The 20,765-nt window shown below is 44.7% G+C and overlaps 1 protein-coding gene across 4 annotated transcripts in view; it reads right to left on the bottom strand.

Moving 5' to 3' along the window:
- Positions 1-20,765, bottom strand: part of Abcc5 (ATP binding cassette subfamily C member 5) — an 88,281-nt gene that overhangs the window by 59,185 nt on the left and 8,331 nt on the right. For 2 of the 4 annotated variants that reach the window (XM_057763427.1, XM_057763428.1), the window contains exons 3-5: positions 5,124-5,281; positions 4,781-4,936; positions 4,095-4,242 (exon numbers count right to left, since the gene is read on the bottom strand). In XM_057763427.1, coding sequence (XP_057619410.1) covers positions 4,095-4,242; positions 4,781-4,936; positions 5,124-5,281 — 462 coding nt within the window. Of the gene's footprint in view, positions 1-165; positions 1,875-4,094; positions 4,243-4,780; positions 4,937-5,123; positions 5,282-20,765 lie in introns of those variants that run through there. The other 2 variants (XM_057763431.1, XM_057763430.1) reach the window with 2 other exon arrangements.

Here is a 20,765-nt window from a genome sequence, read left to right as displayed (position 1 = left end):
TTATTTGATAAGAAGGAACAGTGTACCTACAGTTGTACGGGGAAGAGTGAGAAGTGCAAAACATCCCTGAAAACAAACACGGGCAGTTTAATAGGACAGAAGAGAGCAAACAGCAGACTAGCAAACTCCAGAGACCCTCCCTCCAGCCCTCCCCACGCCCACGCCCTCTCAAAAACAAAAACATGTTACCTCAGGTAGCATATGTCTAACACCACCTGCAGGGAGGGAAGACAGCCAGCCCCCAAGAACCACGAGTGCACCTCCAGCTCTACGGGTCCTGCAACGCCGGGGCACACACTCACACAGGCACATTCAGCAACAGCATTAAATACCAGCATGTGGGAAGCAATGCACTTTTATTGAAAATGATATAGATATATGTATAAAGATACCATCTTTAAAGAGCATCTCACAAACACTGTACAATAGCAGGGGCATTGGGAACATACAGTGGGAACATACAGAGTCATACAGGGATAGCCATCACACGGGCCGTCTGGCCTCCAAGTTGTAACTGTACACAGTAGAAATACACAAAGAGCCATGTCTGCTTCCAGAGTCTGACGTAGCACATCAGGCTGGCAGCGTTCATCAGATGGGAATCCTGACGCTGCCGTCAAGGAGATTCTCTAGCAATAAAGACCTTGCTGCTAAAGAAAGAAGATTAAGGGGAAAAAACGAAACTAAAAATCCCCTAACGAGGTACCCTGCATAAAACTGCAGGTGCTGTTGGCGTGCTAAGCTGCGAGGCGACACTCTGCTCCAGAGCACAGAATTCTCGGGCGGTTGGGTCAGGGGAACTGACATCCTTCGGAGTCTTTTCAGGTCCTGCTAGCCAAAACTGATGTTGGCAAAAATCAAACCAAACTATAACAAAATCCAAACCAAAGCCCACCTTAAAGGAGAAAAGAAATTAAACCCATGTACCCATCTACTCTGGTTCCTACAGCAAGGAGCGCTGGCTGGGTCCGTAAGCTACTAAATGACATAGGGCAGAAGCCAGCTGCATCAATCAATCACCCTCAAGTACCTAACACTAAATTCCAGAACCCAGATTCTGGGGTAATTCTTCCTGTCAACTGTCTACTAGATCCCCACAGTTAGGTTCACGTCAAGCCCCAGTAAATAAGCAACCTGATCAAACGGGGGGTTCAGACTCTAAGAGCTCCTGTGATCCAACTCTACTCTCCCTCAGAATTCTGAGATTCGCTCTTTGGTCCTCACTGCACAGATTTACTAGCAAGATTGGCTTCTTTTCCATTATGCATCCAAAATGTGGAACTGGGTCCCAAGGCCAAAGCCCCTCTTCCTCTGGTGAAGCAACTCAGCAGGATGGCCTGCGGTGAAGCACTTTCCCACACAGGGCGGCAATGAGGAGGTCTCCAAGGAAGGCCAGCAGGTGGTCTGGAAGGACTCGGTCCCTCCTATACCTTTAAGGCGCCCCTTTCAGCACAGGATAGGCAGTCAGCCCGCCCCAGCAGGGAGGAGAAGGGAAGGTGAGAGACAAAGGCACATTTACACTATACAAAACTTTCAAAGGGGGAGAGAAAGAGGTAAAGAAATGTCCAACACAGGGTTTTAAAAAGCAATGACATTTCAAATGAGCTTGTATGGGAGAAAGAAAAGCAGGTTTTCATGAAAAATCCAAACAAACTCAGTTTTGTTTTGTTTTTTTTATAAAAAATAAATATATAAAAAGCCCTAAGTTTATCATTCAAGTCTAAAGCAATTGGAGGGACTGGCAACTGCCAGCACAGCTGTCCTGCTGCGGGAAGCATTCCCAGGGAGAATGTTACCTTACCTGAGCTCTTGGAGAGATTCTGCCCAGCTTGACTCTCTCATTCTGACCGCAGAATACAGCCATCCTGAAAATTCTAAAGAACAGCTTCTGTCACTGGTCCCACTACAGAGACGCTCCCCCCACGTCCAGTCCTGACAGCATCAAGCGAGCTGTGGCCGGAGAGAGGCTGGAGGGTGGGGACTTACCTCTCCCAGGGCTTCTCACTGTGCTTTCCCCCACAAGGCCTGGAGCAGTTAGCGCTGCAGAGGGCAGGCTGCTCTTGGAGGTCTATGGCGGGTGCTAACTCTCTGGACACAAACCCTAGGCGAGGCCCGGCCTTCGACAACTATCTTAGTCTAAGAAGGCCCTCAAAACATCTCTGTAAACGTAGTGATGGGCTCTTACAACGTCTGGTAGCGTGCTAACATTATCACGACCCTGACACCCTACTTAGAGGGCTGGTTGCTGGCGCTTTAAGAACCTTGGGGTATTTTTGAGGTCAGCATCAAATGACCACATTTAAACACACACAAACACAACTTAGTTGTGTTTCATTTGTTCTATATATGACTACCAAGGCTCAATGAGACCTAAAAGGATGTTTCGTGTTTGGAGCCTATAATTTAGGGTAAAATTTTGGTATGAACAGAACAAGCCAATCTGGAAATCATGCTCAAACAGAAAATGTGCAAAAATCTAACACAGGATGTTCCTCAAAAGGATCCAGGTCCCACCTACAGGAGATTTGCAGACCACTAATGCTGATTTCATTTTTATTTTATTTTTTTCAAAACCAGCCTGATTCTCTAATTTCCAGTCAAAAAACCTTATCAAGATTAGGGTTCCAAAAAAAGTTATATTGTTTACACTTCCACATCATTTTCATAAAGAGACAATGGACAAGCCTGCAGCTTTCTCAGGCTCATTGACCTTTCTTCCCAAAGGGCAGAGTGAGGTGTCATGTGCTCCTGTCCTGGAGAGGCCCTGGGCTTTCTGTGGCCATCTAGAACAGTTGTCCAAGTCAGCACCCTGCCTGCTGCAGCAGAAGTGAAAGATTAAGAACTTAACAGACGCCTGAGGGAGTGACCACGACAACAAAGGGAGCATGCATTTTGTAATTTCGTTTTCTGGAGTAAAGATGTAATCCCTAAAATCCCTGGCTTTTTGTTTTTGTTTTTTGTTTATTTGTTTTTTAAGAAAAGGGGAATTAAGAAAGCCCATTATGATTGTGTGGACAAATGCTGCACACTCTTCTACCTAGATGAAAAAACCTCTGTGACAGTCAGAGCAGCCACCAGCCCTGTAGGGAAACAATGACAGAAGCTCTTCTTGGGGGAAGCTGGCTCTAGGAAACATTTGCCATCTTAGCTAATAACAACATTTCAATTACATGGTCCCTTTTGTTTAAAACTTATATACAAGTGTTAGTTGGTCAATTAAGAAACCTAATACCAAAACTTTTATTTTTTAAAAGATCACACATTAAAAAGAAGAAGGAAAAAAAAACAAACAGGACACTTGAAAGGTATAAATTAGTTTTACCTAGTCACCATGCATCTTAGACACATACTTACCCCACCATGAACCTCCAGCTTACCACACATGGAAACGCACATCTAAACAGTACTACTGCTCCGATGCCTCAAGGCAAATATGCAGAGAATGAATTCAATCACAGTCTCAAGAGTCAGGCAGCACAGCAGATGAGAGAATGGTGCCCTGAAAACTCCTCTCCAAAGCCCCCTTAGCTACTGCATTGTCTCCACGTAGGCTGGGAAACCACGCTGCCACCCAGTGTCTGCCAGTTAATGCTATGCAAAACTAGAACTGACTCTTACAAACCCTGAGAGCCTCCCGGCTTCTTCAGGGATCATTTCTTAGAGTCACTAAGCATAGTAACTGTGCCCCTAGGCACCTGGTATGTCACCAAACTTGCTAGCCCGTGCCACACAACACTCGGCTTACTTCCTCACTCACAGCCCTACCACAACATCTCCGTCCTGTCTGAGGCTGCTGCATCATATCTGCACACAGCTAACAGCAGGTCCTGTGCAGGCCCAGGACCAGCTCAGATTCACCCAGCCCCAGGAAAACAAGCCAGTGCTTTCTTCTCCTCCAGCTCTGTGTCCTCATCCTTCTAACTGACAAGCCACCATTCACACCCAGATCCACTGACCCTCTTCAGTAGCCCTAGAAGGACCTCTGAGGCTGCTTATAGCCCAAAGGCGATCACAACCTCTGCAACAGAACAACAGGGTTAGCGCTGGCCATGGCTGGGCCCCTGAGATGTTCAGAAAGGATAGTTAGAACTTACTGGTCCACTGAAGCCAGCCAACTGCGTGATCATCAGGCACATGATGGACAGGATGAGCCTGGTGCGGCAAAAGATCCACACAACCCTTCGCAGGGAGGCGGCGGCGGGCCCCACTTCATTCAGCTCTTCTTGCCACAGTCTCTCCAGTCTTAACAAGGGCACAGGTCCTTATGTTACACATCTCCCCAGGGAAGGACACACCCTTGACCCCTCCTGCCATCACAGGCTCGGTCGCTGCATACACAAATCTCTCCTTTACAGTTATACACACAGCCTCCATCTCGTAGAGAAAAAGTCCCTCCTGGCCCGTGAATATTCACTCCCAAAGGGGAGTGTTTGCAGTATAGAAAACAAGGAGAGCAGGAGCTGTTCCCACCACCCCTCAAAGGTCTCTCCCTCAATAAAGTGTGCGGATAAGAACTTCCTTTCTCAAGGGCTCACAACCCTTTCTGAAGGATCTTGTGATAGAACACAATGCTACGAACTAAGTTTTAATGAGACTACCACCAAAAATGTACTGTCACAAGGCAGCGACAAAATCTCCCTGCCGGCTCAGGAAGAGAAGCGGGTTGGGAGAGAAAGCCCTTGGTTAAAACACAATTAGAGGGAAGCAGAGATACGGAAAGGGAAGAGTCCACAGGTTGGCCCACCCACTAGCTCAGGCCTAGGTGGCCAGAGGCGCCTACCTTCTGCAGTTCACATCAGAAGACTCATACTTGGACAAAGGCCACACGTCCTCCATTAACAGCTCCCCCTTCTTGTACACCACGCGGGCCAGAGGAGAGAGCCATGAAAACGTCATGAAGGAGAAAAGTCCAGCATTGTCAACTGGGTGCTCGTGCCTGCGGAGAGAAAAATCCGACCACAAGGTGTCAGCACGTACTGAGAGGCTGAGTGCCTGTGAACGGTAGTTTTTGGTAAATAGCTCCCGACAAATATTAGGGCTCCCCAGCTGCCCTCCCGCTAGCCCAAGACTTCAAATGCACTTAGAGTGCTCTGTGCATGAATCATTAGCTAACACAGCCTTACTTGGAAGTGGTCCGGAAGGGCTTCAGGGCACTCAAGCCATGGTGGTACTTTCCCTTGGTATGCTCCTCGTCCAGAATTCGGAGGTTAGAATGCACAGAGACATCCAGGGGAAGGCCCTCAACTCGGGCTGCTGTTTCTAGGGCATCTTGGCATTCCAGCTGTGGGTGGGGAGGAAAATGAGTAAATACCGAAGAGAGGCAGATCCACCTGACTACAACTCAAAATACACCAGTAGCAAATTACTCATCAGCAATGCAAAACCCCACAACATGGGTTAGACATTGACTCTGCATGCTAAGAACCTATTGAAAAACTTTTGAAAGAACACATACACACACAGAGACAGACAGACAGACACACACACACACACAGACGCATATACACACAGACTCACACACATACATACACACACAGAGACAGACACACACAAACTGACGCCTATACACACAGAGACACACACACATGCACACACAGAGACACACACCACACATACCCGTGTACACACGTACACATACATGCACACACATACACACACAGTTTTTGAGTCTTTGGGTTTGCAGAACTGAGTAGAAAGTAGAGTTTGCATATTATCTCCCATCCCTTCCATCTCTTCCTCCTATATTAATAACTTCCAGTAGACGGCACAAATGTTACAAGGACAGGTGAATGCTGACACATTAGCTAACATCCATGTTACATTTGGTTCATTCTTGGTTTTATACAGTCAAGGTTTTATATTTTTACCGCTCATACCTTTCATCATGGGCTAGGGATGATAGTTCATGGTAGAATGTTTCCCTAGAATGCATGAGACCCTAGATTTGATCCCTAGCATGGTGGGGAGGGGGCTGGAACACAAAGGCCCTGAATAATTCCCTACCACACACAAAATAAATGATTTTTAAAAATCAAATCTTTGATCTTCTGTTTCCCAACAGACACTGGTCGTGAATCCTTGTACCAATAACAGCAAACTGTATTGCAAATTTTCTACTACAAAACTTCAAAGTCAGTCCCAATTAGCCTGAGAGGGAGCATGTTCTGTCTCCTTCTCTCATTCTGATCACACTCTGACACTCCGAAGACTGCCCAAAAAGGTACACCTTGAATGGGGAGAGAGGAGCAGAACCAGCGACTAGCCGAGTAAACTGCCATAGAGAAGTCAGCAGTTTGGATGGAGAAGATGCACAGGAAGGAAAGGGCAGGGACTAGAGTGCGAGCTCTCTTGGCTCTTGGACAAGGGAAGAGGTGTGTCTCTTGCATCTCCAACCAAAAAGCAAGGCCAGCTCGTTACTCAGCCTCTCTGAGTTAGTAGGTTTTCACCCCATCCTCTGACTTCTGAATCTTAATGAAAATAGAACAATAGAGATTTAATTGAAACCTACATATCCCTGCTGTGGCAGAGCTGGGCCTGAGTGGCCGGCAGGGCACTGACTGAGGGGCTGTGGGGAAGCAGACGATAATTATCGGTAGATTCATGCACAGCAGCTAAGCTGGCAAATGAACACCAGCCGACACATGTTCTTATTTGCTCCACTGGGCAGGTTACACTGTTCTTGTTTCCTTTTTCGCTCTTGAGCAGTGACACTCACAGTCACAAGTGAGGTTAAGAGCATTGCCTGCTCTTCCAAGGGTCCTGAGTTCAATCCCCAGCAACCACATGGTGGCTCACAACCATCTGTAATGAGGTCTGGTGCCCTCTTCTGGCCTGCAGGCATACACAGACAGAATACTGTATACATAATAAATAAATAAATATTTAAAAAAAAAAAAAAAAGCCGGGCGATGGTGGCACACGCCTTTAATCCCAGCACTCGGGAGGCAGAGGCAGGCGGATCTCTGTGAGTTCGAGACCAGCCTGGTCTACAGAGCTAGTTCAGTTCCAGGACAGGCTCCAAAGCCACAGAGAAACCCTGTCTCGAAAAACCAAAAAAAAAAAAAAAAAAAAGCACAAGTGTTTCCAGTGATTATGGTAACATAATGACAAATAACAGATCCCCCAATCAAGAGAGAGTAGTGCAGAACCTAGCGCGCCACGGCTCACGCAAAGCAGTCTCTAATTGTGTAAGGCCATCTCTTTTCCAAAACGTACAGGGGCCACTCGAATATCAGAATTAAAAATGGTCTGTGCATAGGAGTAACCTGGACGCCTGAGCTGATCAAGTCTAATAGCGTTAATTCATAGACTAATTATCTACCTTCAGACAGTTAAATGGCCAGCACTGGGAAATCACACGGTTCTGGAAAAAACGTTCACTTCCTCCTGTCAGTGGCAAGTTAGACTGGATTTCAAGAAAACAATAGCACAAAATGGCAAACAAGTCAACAGTTCACTCTGACATGAAGTCTTCACAAACAGTTTAGTTGTTAGTCTAAAAACAGTGGAACAATGGAAAGAGGGGTGACAGATAAGGGTGCAGGTGAGGTAAAGGCTCTTCTTCCAAGCACGCCTGGGCTCTGCATGGGAGGTATACAAAGTCACAAGCACCCACGGCTGCAGGGGACAAGGGACATGAGAACAGCACTTCACAGGCACAGTGAATCCCTGTCACAGGGACTGTATGCTGCCATAAAGCAAACCTAAACATTATTAAAGACTGGCATCATACAGTGTATGCAGTCTTTTTTAGTTGACTGATTAATTACTTTTTGTCAGCCCGGTCAGTTTCCCCTCCTCCCTCCTCTCCTCCCAGTCTCTCCCACAACCCTCCCACATCCACTCCTCCTCCTTTCTCTTCAGGAAAGGGCAGCCTCCCATGTATATCCTCAGCCATGGCGTATCAGGTGCGGTGAGACTAGGCACCTCCTCTCCTATTGGTCTTTATCACATTGTATTTCAGAGTTTTGAACAAAGACTACAAGAAAATCCCCATACACTCAAAAGTTACATATTTCCAAATAATGAATTAAATAAGACATTAGCAAATGGAAATTGAAAACATTTTGAGTTAAACGACACGAATTTGTAATATATCAATATTGATGGGCCACAGCTAAAGTAGAGCAAAGACGGAACCTGTGATTGCTATAAAAATTGTTCTAAGGTAGAGGTGGATTTTCTGCAAAGGACCAGAGAAAATATATTTAGACTTTGAACCAAGAGACAAAAATTAAGGACATTTATGTAGGTATCCCTTTTATGAAAAAAAAATTTCTATAAAGTGTTTACTGGTAAGATTTGGGTTATAATAACAGTATTCTTTCCTTCTGCTGTTTTGTGTATTTTTTTCTTTCCTTTTGAAACAGGGTCTTGTGTATCCCAAGATGGCCTTGAACCCGCTATGTAGCTGAGGATGACTTGAACTTCTGATCTTCCTGCCTCCACTTCCCTAGTGCTAAGGAACCACCGTGCCTGGTTTAAGAGGTGCTGGAGACTGAGCCCAAAGCTTCTGACACTCGAGCTAACAACTGAACTTTTTTTTTTTTTTTTTTTTTGAGACAGGGTTTCTCTGTAGCTTTGGAGCCTGTCCTGGAGCTAGCTCTTGTAGATCAGGCTGACCTCAAACTCACAGAGATTCACCTGCCTCTGCCTCCCGAGAGCTGGGATTAAAGGTGTGTGCCACCACCGCCTGGCCAACTGAGCTTTTTTATTTTTTTTTTTTGCAATATATATCTATTAATAAGAAAAACTGATTTATTTTATGGCAAAGTCACATTTCACCTATCTGGAATTTTTTTTTTTTTTTTGGTTTTTTTCAAGACAGGGTTTCTCTGTGGTTTTGGAGCCTGTCATGGAACTAGCTCTTGTAGACCAGGCTGGTCTCGAACTCACAGAGATCCGCCTGCCTCTGCCTCCCGAGTGCTGGGATTAAAGGCGTGCGCCACCACCACCCGGCTTCTATCTGGAATTTTTAAAAGTTGTCTCTTTTATAGCAATCAATTGCAACTCACCTATTACTGCTTTATTCTCAAGTATTTTTCAATTTATGAGTATGTGATTTTAATTCTTCACATTCATATCTCAGAAGATATTAGAGAATTACTACATTTTTCTCTTGACATTGTCCTTTATCGTATAACTGAGTCACATTTCCATTTGGAAACTGTTAAACGGGTATTTTAGAGAGTGAGTGCTATCAAATGTTTCTCTCCTGCCCACCTGTTCCCAAATATGGGGTGGCTACTTCCCAAATAATCAACTCAGAGGTTTAATATTACTTATAAATGCTTAGGCTTATTACTAACTAGCTCTTACATTTTAAGTTAACCCATATGTCTTATTTACACTCTGCCACATGGCAGTACCTTTAATAGCATGGCACATTCATCTCCTGTTCCTTCTGCATCTGGCTGGTGACTCCTGACTCCACCCTTCCCCTTCCCATCATCCTCAGTTTGGTTGCCCCACCTATACTTCCTGCCTGGCTACAGCCAATCAGCATTTTATTAAATCAATTTGAGTGACAGATCTTTACAGTGTACAAGAGGATTACTCCATAGCAGTAGAGGCTATAGCAGTAGAGGCCATGCAAGCAGGAGTCTGATCCCCAGCATCTACATAACCATTCAGGGATGGGGATGCCTGTGTTTGTGTTCTCAGGCTGGGGAGGCAAAGACAGGTTGATCCCTGGAAGCTTGCTGGACAGTGAACCAGCAAATCAGCAAGCCCTAGGTACCAGTGAGAGACCTTCTCAAGACATAAAGTGAAAAACTAGGGAAAACAGTGAAGTTTGATCTCGGGCCTCCACATGTACATGCACACATGTGTACACAGCACCCAAAAATGCAAACACATATAAGCATGTACACACACACAGGCTGGGTAGTGTAACAGCTCTAACCTTTTCAGAATAGTTTTTGCTATTCTAGTTTTTTGCCTTTGCTGGGAAACTCAATTCTAGAGTCAGTAAATTTTATAAACATCTCCTGACAGCACAGCATCAGAAAGAGAGAATCCAGAATGTGTCATGGTCAGGGTGTCTGTTGCTATAATAAAACACTGCCCAAAAGCAAACTTGGTATAGGAGGTTCTTCTGTCTATGTGTTGCTTTCATTGGTTGAATAAAGAAATTGCCTTGGCCTTTTGATAGGGAAGAGCTTAGGTAGGCATGGAAAAGAAAATTGAATGCTGGGAGGAAGAAGGCAGATGAAGAAAGATGCCATGAAGCTCCTGCCTGAGACTGATGCTGGTTAGAATTTTCTCTGGTAAGCCACGACCTCGTGGTAATACACAGATTGATGGAAATGGGTTAGATCAGGATGCGAGAGTTGGCCAAGAAGAGGCTAGATATAATGGGCCAGGCAGTAACTTAATTAATACAATTTCTGTGTGATTATTTCAGGTATAAGCTAGATGGGTGGCAGGAAGCAGCCCGCCGCTCCTCCTCCTCCACAAACTGAGAAGAAAAGGGTGTATTTCAGATTACAGCTTGTAGACCATCATCCAGGGGAGTCAGGAAAGGAACTGAAACAAAGGCCATGGAGGAATGCTGATTACTGGCTTGCCCTCCCCCCAGCTTGTTCAGCCTGCTTTCTTAGGCCAGACATGGCACTACCCACAGTGATAGGCGCCCTTCCATATCAACATTAATCAAGAAAATGCCCCAAGGCCTGCCCACAAGGAAACTTACTCAGTTGAGATTCCCTCTTTCCAAACGACTCTAGTTTATGTCAAGTTTACATAAAACTAGCCAGACAACTGACCCCGTCAATTTCACATCCCATCACTCAAACAACCCATAACTACTCTTTTCTTGCTGTCCCTAAGAAGTCACTATCACAATGTAAAACATATTCCAAACTTTAAAGGTCTCACAATCTTTACAAATTCAAACACTCCAAAAGTTCAGTCTCTCTAAAATATCCAAGGTCTCATAACTGAGCTCCTGTAAAATCAAAACTAAGTTAGGTACAAGCTTTCTTAGTCCAAGAGGGAAGAACCAGGCACACGCACAATCATACCAAAATCCAACAGCATAAAATTCAGAGTCAGATTTCTGGGACTCACGATCTTCTGAGCGCCACTCCACAGCTGCTCCACGCCTTGGTGGTCATCCCATAGTACTGGCATCTCCAAAATACTGTGGTCTCCTGATGGTGAAGGCTGTACCTTCACCAATGACCTCACTGGACTGTCCTCTGGGACTCTGACTGTCACATGGTACCGAGCCTTAACTTCTCTCCATGATGCTTTCATTCCTGGGCCTTCTACTCAACTGAGGCTGTACCTTCACCAATTACCTCTCCTAAACTCTTCAGGACCACAACGTGCCAAGCATCAGCTATTCTCCATGAACCCTTCATGTCTTCAAAACCAGTATCACCCAGACGACACTACACATTACCAAGTTTAGCTTCTAGCATAAGGTGCAGTCTTGGCCCTGAACCACGGCTTCTGTATACCGGCCTTGAGGAAATACTCCCAGATTTCACCCCAGTGATGCTGTGCTCTTCTAATCACCATGAATTTCTCAGCTCCAGCTGATCAGAACTGATTATTCCAGCAAAGCAAAAGTTTCATTTTAATGCCTCTGGTCTTGTTAGTCAGCAAATATTTTTGGCTACTGCTAACCAGAACCACAGACTCTTAAAACTCAAAGCGTTCTATGGCTTCAATGGAGTCTCTAAAGGATTCTCAAACATCTTTCTAAAGCTTTATAGGTCAGGCCTCCCTCGCCTACATTGCTCTCCATGTTATCTTCCAAACTCCACAGAACAACCCACTGAGCTCTGAGCACTCAATGGCTTTCCTACCCCAAAGTTCCATAATCTTCCCCGAAAACAATATGGTCAGTGTGTCACAGCAATAGCCCATTTCTGGTAACAATTTCTATCTCAGTTAAGGTTTCTGTTGTTGTGCTATAACTCTGACTAAAAGAAGGTTCAAGAGAAACAGGTTTATTTCCACTTAAAGCTTGTCTTCATTACTATTCCATTGCTGTGAAGAGACACCATGACCAAAGCAACTTATAAAAGAAAGCATTTAACTGAGGGCTTGCTTAGAGGTCCAGAGAGTGAGTCCATGACCATGATGACAGGGAACATGGTGCTGGGGCAGTACCTGAGAACTCACACCCTGATCTAGACAGGAGGCAGAGAGAGAGACAGAGAGACAGAGATAGACAGAGACTGGCCTGTGTGGAATTTAAAACCTCAAAGTCTATTCCAGTGATACACTCTGCCTTAGTTAGAGTTTTCTTGCTGTGAGGAGACACCATAACCATGGCAACTCTTATACAGAAAACATTTCATTGGGGTCGACTTTATAGTTGAGAGGTTTAGTCTATTACCTTCAAGGCAGGAAGCATGGTAGCATGCAAGCAGACATGGTGCTGGAGAAAGAGCTGAGAAATCTGTATCTGGATCCACAGGCAGCAGGAAGACAGAGCCCCTGGGCCTGGCTTGAACATATGAGACCCTACCACATATGAGAGCCCACCTCCAGTGACACACTTCCTCCAAGAAGGCCATTTTCTTCAAACCACCACACACCTCTTCTTATAAGGCCATACTTTCTGATCCTTCCTTAACAGTTCACCAGTTGGGGGCCAAACATTCAAATTTATGAACCTATGGAGCCATTCTCATTCAAACGACCACAAAGCTTGTGTCCATCATCTAGGGAAGTCATGACAGGAGCTCAAGGAAGGAACCTGGAGGGAAAACTGATGCAGAGGCCATAGGAGTGCTGCTTACAGCTTTGCTCCCCGTGATTTTCTCAGCCTGCTTTCTTATAGCACCCAGGACCAACCCGCCCAGACATGGCATTGCCCACTGTGAGCTGGGCCCTCCCACATTCATCATTAATCAAGAGAATGGACCACAGGCTTGCTCACAGTACAGTATGGTAGAGGCATCTTCTCAGTTGAGGCTCCCTCTTCCCAAATGACTCTAGCTTGTTGACAGAAGATTAACAGCACAGTGTATCATCCACTAGTACTAAGAAACTGGAACTGTCTCGTTCTCGTAACTACAAATTCCCGAGCACCTATGATATTTGAGACTGTTTCAGATGAGGGGAAGAAAACTTGACAATTCTGATGTGCACAACCCATTACCTTCATTTTCTTTTTTTTTTTAAAGATTTATTTATTTATTATGTAAACAACATTCTGCCTCCATGTATGCCCGCACGCCAGAGGAGGGCACCAGATCTCAGTACAGATGGTTGTAAGCCACCATGTGGTTGCTGGGAATTGAAATCAGGACCTATGGAAGAGCAGGCAATGCTGTTAACCACTGAGCCATCTCTCCAGCCCCCTACCTTCATTTTCTTCACTAGCCTTTGGCTAAGAGTAATTATAAAATACCTACTGACCGTCTTTTTTAACCTATTAATAGAAAAGCAAAGGACCCAACAATTTTTTTTGACCCGACAATATTTTAAAATGCATTTTTCTTTGTTCACATTTAATGACTAGGTTCCATTCTTTCAGAGTTATGCTATTTCCTGTACAGGCAGGTACCAAACTCAAAGAAACTTTGAAAACTTCAAAGAGAGTTGCCAGGCAAGGCTGTTTCCTGTAGGTTTTCTAAGTGCCACGTGGCGTCAGTCACGTGACAAGATGGCTGGGCTTTAGAATGTGCACTTCTTGCGATCTGTCCTGACACTAATCCTCAATGTTCTATGTAATAATAAAATATGAATAGGGAGTCCTATAGTAAAGGAATAGAAAGGATTTTTTTATCTAAAAATCAAAATTTGCCACTGTTGCCTCACTTCTGTTACTCTTCACAAACACTTGCCAAAGGGTCAGCCATGCCGTGTTACTAGGCACTGTCCATGTCAGACAAGGAGAATGTGATACAAGAGCCACTCCTCTGAAGGAAGGACACACGGTCCTGCACCTGGATCCACTCCTCTGAAGGAAGGACACACGGTCCTGCTATGTTCAGGCACCTGAGAATCTCAGAGATAGATTTCTTCCAAACAAGAAGCACCAGATATTTAGATTCTAGAAAGAACTTTGGAATGCTAACATGAAAAGAAAGAAGGGGGGAATGAAAGGGAGGGAGGGAGGGAGGGAGGGAGGGAGGGAGGGAGGGAGGGAGTCTGAAAGGCTACCTGTCTACTCGAGTTGGCACATAGAACTCGGCCCCTGTTACTGAAATGTTAAAGGTTGCCTCACAAGCAGTATGGTCAGCATCCAATGCTGTTTAATAAATCACTTTAGAGATTTTTGCCATTACACTTCTCCTTAGAGTATCTTATGATTAACAGTTGTGCTGGCTAGAGACATTCTGGAAGGGGAACCTCACATAAAAATGCCTCTACCACACTGTTCTATGGATAAGCCAGTGGAGCATTTTCTTGACTCATGACTGATGTGGTGGGCCCAACCACAAGGTGGTGCCGCCCTGGTCTGGTGGTCCTAGATGGTATAAGAAAGCAGGCTGAACAGCCAGAAAGCATGCACACTGGGAAGAAGAAATCAGGTCAGCTCACACTGCCATGCCCATCTATCGGTGCAAGTCACAAATAAGGGCAAACACATAAGCCAAAGAATGAACATGGTATTGGCATGGTAAAAAGGTATTTTCTTCAGGCTGTAAACTGGAATTGCCCCATAATGAGGAAGAACTTATAAGTTGTTGTGTAAGCTTGATTCGAAGCAAATCAAAGTTCCTGTCACACCATGGGGGGGGGTCTCGATTTCAATTTGTTAATACCATGATTAAGTTTCAAAGGATTAAACTGCAAATGAATCACAGGATGAGGAACTACTTGGAGCTCAGTGGTTAAGAAAGTGGTTCTCAGCCTTCCTAATACGGTAACCCTTTAACACAGTTCCTCATGCTGTGGTGGCCCCGACCAACCACACGATTATTTTCGTTGCTACTTCATTAACAGTAATTTTGCTAGTTATGAACGGTAATGTAAATATCTGCTATTCAACCCTTGTGAGAGGGGTCGCAACCACAGTCGATAACTACTGACACAGGGGTTGAGAACTGCCTTTATTCCATGAGATTTGGAGGTTTCCAGGGCAGTTAAACCAGGAGGCTTTAAAATTCCATCAATACCTGCATTCCACTTTGCGGAGACTGGTTGGTGTATCGAGAACAGGGCCCTATTACTCCTTTTAACATTCTTCAAGTGACTTTAATATGTAGTTTACTACTACTAATTGAGATACTAAAACTTGCAAATGTTGGTCTTTTTTTTTTTTTAAAGATTTATTTAATATGTATACAGTGTTCTACCTGCATGTATACCTGCCTGCCAGAAGAGGGCACCAGATCTCATTATAGATGGTTGCCAGCCACCAAGTGGTTGCTGGGAACTGAACTCGGGTCCTGTGCTCTTAACCTCAGTCATCTCTCTATTCGTGTAAATGTTGGTCTTGCTGAAAACTCCTTCAGGATTTTCAGTTTTTAGATTCGGAAAACAGATACAATACTAAAATAGAACTTCCTTCATGTAGAAGCCAGGGTCGAGTGCAGGTTCCTCAGGACCCACAGTTGGACAATCAGCCCCAGGGATTCTCCAGTCTGTCTCCCTCGCTGCTGCTGTACCTGGCTTTTCACATGGGTACTGGGAATCAAATTCGGATCCTCACACTTGCAAGACAGGCACTTTACCCGCTGAGCTATCACCCCAGCCAGTTTTTATCGGCACCCAGATTGTGTACCTACTTCTCAAAACCAAATAGAAGTATTTCTCTGACACAGACTAGCACACAAATCCTTTGGGCAATATTTGCTCCAAAAGCAAACGTATCTTAACGTCGAGTTCAGGGACCACAGTCTATACTGTTGACTTTGGCCGGTCATCCAAGCTCCTTCTGATGATCCCACACACTGGGCCAAACTGTAGGCAGGCAAAATTAACATTTCAAAGAGAAGTCGACAGCTCTGATCTGAGTCACCCAACTCCAGAAATACCACTTGGAGAAGATCACACCACTCTACTCAGGTCTGCTGATAAACCCTGTTGAGCCACACCCTCAAGGACGGTCTGTCTGGCCTTGACGCTGAGAGCCTGATAAAGTGCACACATTTGGAAGTGTGTGCTTTAGGCCTTCATGAGTGGACTTTGTCAGTCGTGGTTTTCTATCATTTCTGCCAAGATCAGGTTGATTCTTTGAATGACAAATGCAGAAAATAACCTGCTTGGTGTCTGAAATATGTTTTTCCTGCACAGCCCAGGCTGGCCTCAAATGTGGGATTATCCTTCTACCTCAGCCTTCCAAGTGTGAGGATTAGAGCCCACGTCCAGAATTGTGAAAAGAGTCCTGAATCATGAGAGCACAGTGACATCTAAACAGCTGACTCTGTCTTTTAAAACGGAGGAAGGAAAGCTTAGACAAGTTTAATTCTACGAATTAGCGGACTTCAGTGGACCTAAAGAACTGCACGTCACCACGGTTGAAGCATACAGAACCAACCATTGCAAAGGCTTCTGGAGAGACCATTTATCTTACAACTGACACAAGACTGCATTAGCAGAAGCCACCAAACACAGAACCAACAGCTTACTGAAAAAGTTTCCACTGGCCATTTGTAATTTCCAAGTTACCTTAATAGACAGTGGCGCTTAAAATTACTTTAAGAACAGGAAGCTATGCCTGGTGTGGTGGCGCACATTTTTCTCTCCCAGCACTCCAGGGGCAGAGGCCACATCTCTCTGAGCTTGAGGCCAGTCTGGTCTATAGAGTGAGTTCCATCTAGGGTTACATAGTGAGACTCTGTCTCAAAAGAGAGAGAGAGAAAAAAAATCAAGCTCCTTCAAACAGTTTTCTTTTCCTGTGGGACTCAGTGAGCTGTGGATATAGACAATCAATCCCCAAGCAGTTCTCAGCAGCAGCAGCACTGTGGCCATCTCTGCCTGGAAGGCTGGGGCCAGCACCGAGACCCGTATCTGATGCAAGGCCAGCTACCGTGTCATTCATTCCCAGCAAGCTTAGGAGACTCCTGAGCCTTACAGAGCTTACAGATGCTTACAGGGAGGAAATGGGGTAGGGACAGGGGTTCTTATACTCCAGAAAGTGTAAAGTTACTGCAGACCAAACCAGATAAAAATGTAGAGATATAAAATATTAATTTTTATTCTGCTGTCCTTCCTAAACTGAGATGACTCACGGGCAGCAAAAGCAGAACAAAATCACATGCCTTTCACCCATAAAAGCTTTTAGGGTCAAATTCCCTAAAACTGTAATGTCATATGAAAGCTTTCTATTGTCTCTGGGTAGAGAGGAGATTTATTTTTTTGATATAATCTTACATACTTCACACATGTCTATAATGAGCCCCTATTTCTTTATAAATGGCTTAGAGTAATTTCTGTAAGAGATTAGACTTACTTATATCCTAAATCCCTAAATTACAACTTGAACTCACCAAAATGATCTTGAACAGCTAACTATGGAAACTACAGCCAATGCTAAGAATCTGCCTCGGTGCTAAATGAAGACCCTGGGTTTTCAGATGCTGACTTTGTCACCTTCCTAGGTGATGCAGAATACTCTGGCTGGGAGGACAGTTCCACCAATGAGAAAAGATAATACAATCATGACGGCATATGAGCTTTGGCTGGCTTCTGGTTATTTCCCACTCTTACCTTTCCTCAGGTACCCGGACTTTAATCTGCAACCATCTAGAAGAATCACCACACAACCAAAGTTCAGGAAAGCCCCCCCAACCCCCGACACACACACAGCTTTATCTTGCTCAGGGCAAATGTACAATGGCAGTCAGAGCCTAGGTGTGGCTTCTTAGAACTCTTCTGCCTCCATGGTGGGGATCATGCAGCGAGAGTTGTCTTGAGACAACAACCACAGGCAGAATGAGAAAGAGCTAACTGGCCCGCCATCACTGACAGATCTTCGACTCCTCGCCAGACAGTTCTACCAACTGGGGACCATTCTCCTGCAAATCAACAGACTTACTAAATAAATGAAAACATCACATTATAAAATAAAAAAAGTCAGTACTGGGGAGGTGCAGAGTGCTTGCTTGCCTAACGTGTGTAATGCCACAGGCCGAACACCAGCACCATCAAAGCCACTCCTCAGAGCTCCTGGACTCACTCGTACTCTCCACGTGCACACATGAACACAACGCCAGAAGGGGCTGTGCTGGAAGAACCGTGCTTCAGGCTAGGGACAATGTGCAGCAGTGGTCCAGAGAAGCCTACAGCTGAGCTCAGACAATGCCAACCAACACTCACACCTAGACTCAAGGCACTGACCGCCGCAGAAGACACCACTACCACGTGAGAGTAAAGGATGTCTGCTAAGACTCGGGCTATGTGTGGCAATCTGCACAAACTTTATAGTTCTAAAGGGTACAAATTCTGACCCTGTTATCTCCTAGTATCTGTAATAAAGATATTTAAATGTAACTGATTAACAATTTTCTCAGACTATTAAAAAAATCTGATCACACACAATACCAAGAACTGTGTGAAGGTGTCGTCAAGGACCTATCAGGTTCTCCCCACAGCGCTGTCCTGCTCCTTTCTGCTGCTGCTGTCTGTTTGGCGCTGTGGTCTGCTTACATGTTAACTGGAGAAGGAAAGTCAGGAGTGGCCAAGAAAGTCTTCTTTTCTGATTAGAAAAACAAAGTGCATCTGCCTTTCGTTGTGCAGAGAGATTGTTCTTCGTTTCTGATGAGCGCAGGCAGACCAGCACCTAAGAACTCTGACCCAGAACTGCTCTCTAAGGACCATGCGGACCTGATGCGCACAAAGTTGGAGCAAGAAGCTGCACTCTGCCCAATCGGCTAGCTGTTCAGGGTTTTGTTTTGTTTTCTTTCTTTTTAAAATGTATTCTTATCCCTAAAAACATTAATATCATTTCAAGTCTGAAAACTTCTGCCATTACGCTGGCTCTGCCATGAGCAAGCTGACATTGCTGACAAGATTCCAGTGCATGTATTTGGGAAACCATGGCTTTGACTGGAGGTAGCCAAGAAGGCTTGAGATGATATGTGTACTTCTAAAGACACTGAACAGCTATACCATCATTATAATGTATTCACAAAAGCAAGATGAAAAAAAACTGGTTTTATTGCTTAAGTCAAGACTAAGCAGAAATTTTTAAAAGTATTTTTTTAAATATTTTAAGCCAAAAATGTTAAGAAAATCAGGAAAATAGCAAATTTAAGAGATTGGGAAACAAGAAAAAGTTCCTGAAATTTGACAGACTTCCTACCAATCTTCGGTTTAAAAAAAGACTTCCTGGCCGACTTAGTAAAGCTGGCTTCATTGGCAGGTCCTCTCATTGACAGAAGAAAAACCCAGCGAAGCCATTGCACACCCTAGCCAATCACTTCAACAAAATGGAGAGGACTGGACATTAGCATCATGGGTTCCAACGTTTCCTGTCAAAATCACTCACTCTTCACACTGGATGTTGTCAGCCATCACTCTTCACACTGGATGTTGTCAGCCATCACTCTTCACACTGGATGTTGTCAGCCATCACTCTTCACACTGGATGTTAGCCATCACTCTTCACACTGGATGTTAGCCATCACTCTTCACACTGGATGTTAGCCACCACTCTTCACACTGGATGTTAGCCATCACTCTTCACACTGGATGTTAGCCACCACTCTTCACACTGGATGTTAGCCACCACTCTTCACACTGGATGTACACCATCACTCTTCACACTGGATGTTAGCCACCACTCTTCACACTGGATGTTAGCCACCACTCTTCACACTGGATGTTAGCCAAAGGCCCAGGGGTGGTCAAAATCACTCACTCTTCTTCCAGTTTTTCTTTTTCTTCCATTTTAAACTTAGTCAATCTCAGACTCCTTGCCGCCCCAGAGGTACCCCTCAACCTCTCCAATTCCTCCTTCCTCACCTGCATCTGAAAGCAGACCCCAGCTTCTCCCACATGACGCTCCCTCTATTTATTCCCTCTCTCGCCTCTGTCTAGGGTTTTTCTAAGTTATTCCAAGACCGGGGAGCAGGGAAGGGAAAAAAAAAAAGTGAATTCTCAGAGGCAAGGTGGTGTCATGCACCTCTAATTCCATTATTTAGAAGGCTAAGGCAGGAGGATCAAAAGTTGCATGCCAGTCAGGGCTATATGATACTGTCACTCCTAGAGGGATAGAAAAGAGAGCAAGGTCTGGTAAGCACAAGCCAGATACTTGGGAGATAAGTTCCAGGTCCACCTGGTAAAGACTGAACACACGGGTAGGACTGGCCTAGCATGCAAGAAATCCTAGGGTCAATCTCAATACTAGGGCCAAAACAAAAGGAAACCTTAAGATCTCTGTTTTAAGTTCAAGGCAAGTAGTCATTAAGGAAATGCAAACAAAAACCAAACTGAGGCTTCAGAAGCATCTACGGGATTGGCTAAAATAAAAATGACAACCACCCCTAATTATGGGTAAGAACACACAGGAAAAATGGATGACTGCATGTATGTAGTGACCTAAGCATCCTAACAAAGAACACAGCAACTTGTGTGTGTGCCCACAGGAGAACTCACCTGTGCCTGAGGGCGGGAAAGCTATCCTCTATCTCTCTACTGCATTCATTTATTTACATGCAGTTCTAGGCTAAAAATCCCCTCCATGCTTTTTTGGTTTCCCCAGTATCAAATCTTGCATAATTTTAGTCCAATATCACAACAGGATTAACATCTCATCTCCCCAACCCAAACTGCTGAACTTTTCATAAATCATTGGGACCAATGTCAATCCAGTAGTGGTTTTCATTATTATTTTTTATATAATTGCATGC

Source organism: Chionomys nivalis, chromosome 3, assembly GCF_950005125.1.
Source record: "Chionomys nivalis chromosome 3, mChiNiv1.1, whole genome shotgun sequence".
Lineage (NCBI taxonomy): Eukaryota > Metazoa > Chordata > Mammalia > Rodentia > Cricetidae > Chionomys > Chionomys nivalis.
The sequence above is the reverse complement of the archived record's forward strand: the minus strand, read 5'-3'. Positions and strand labels throughout refer to the sequence as shown.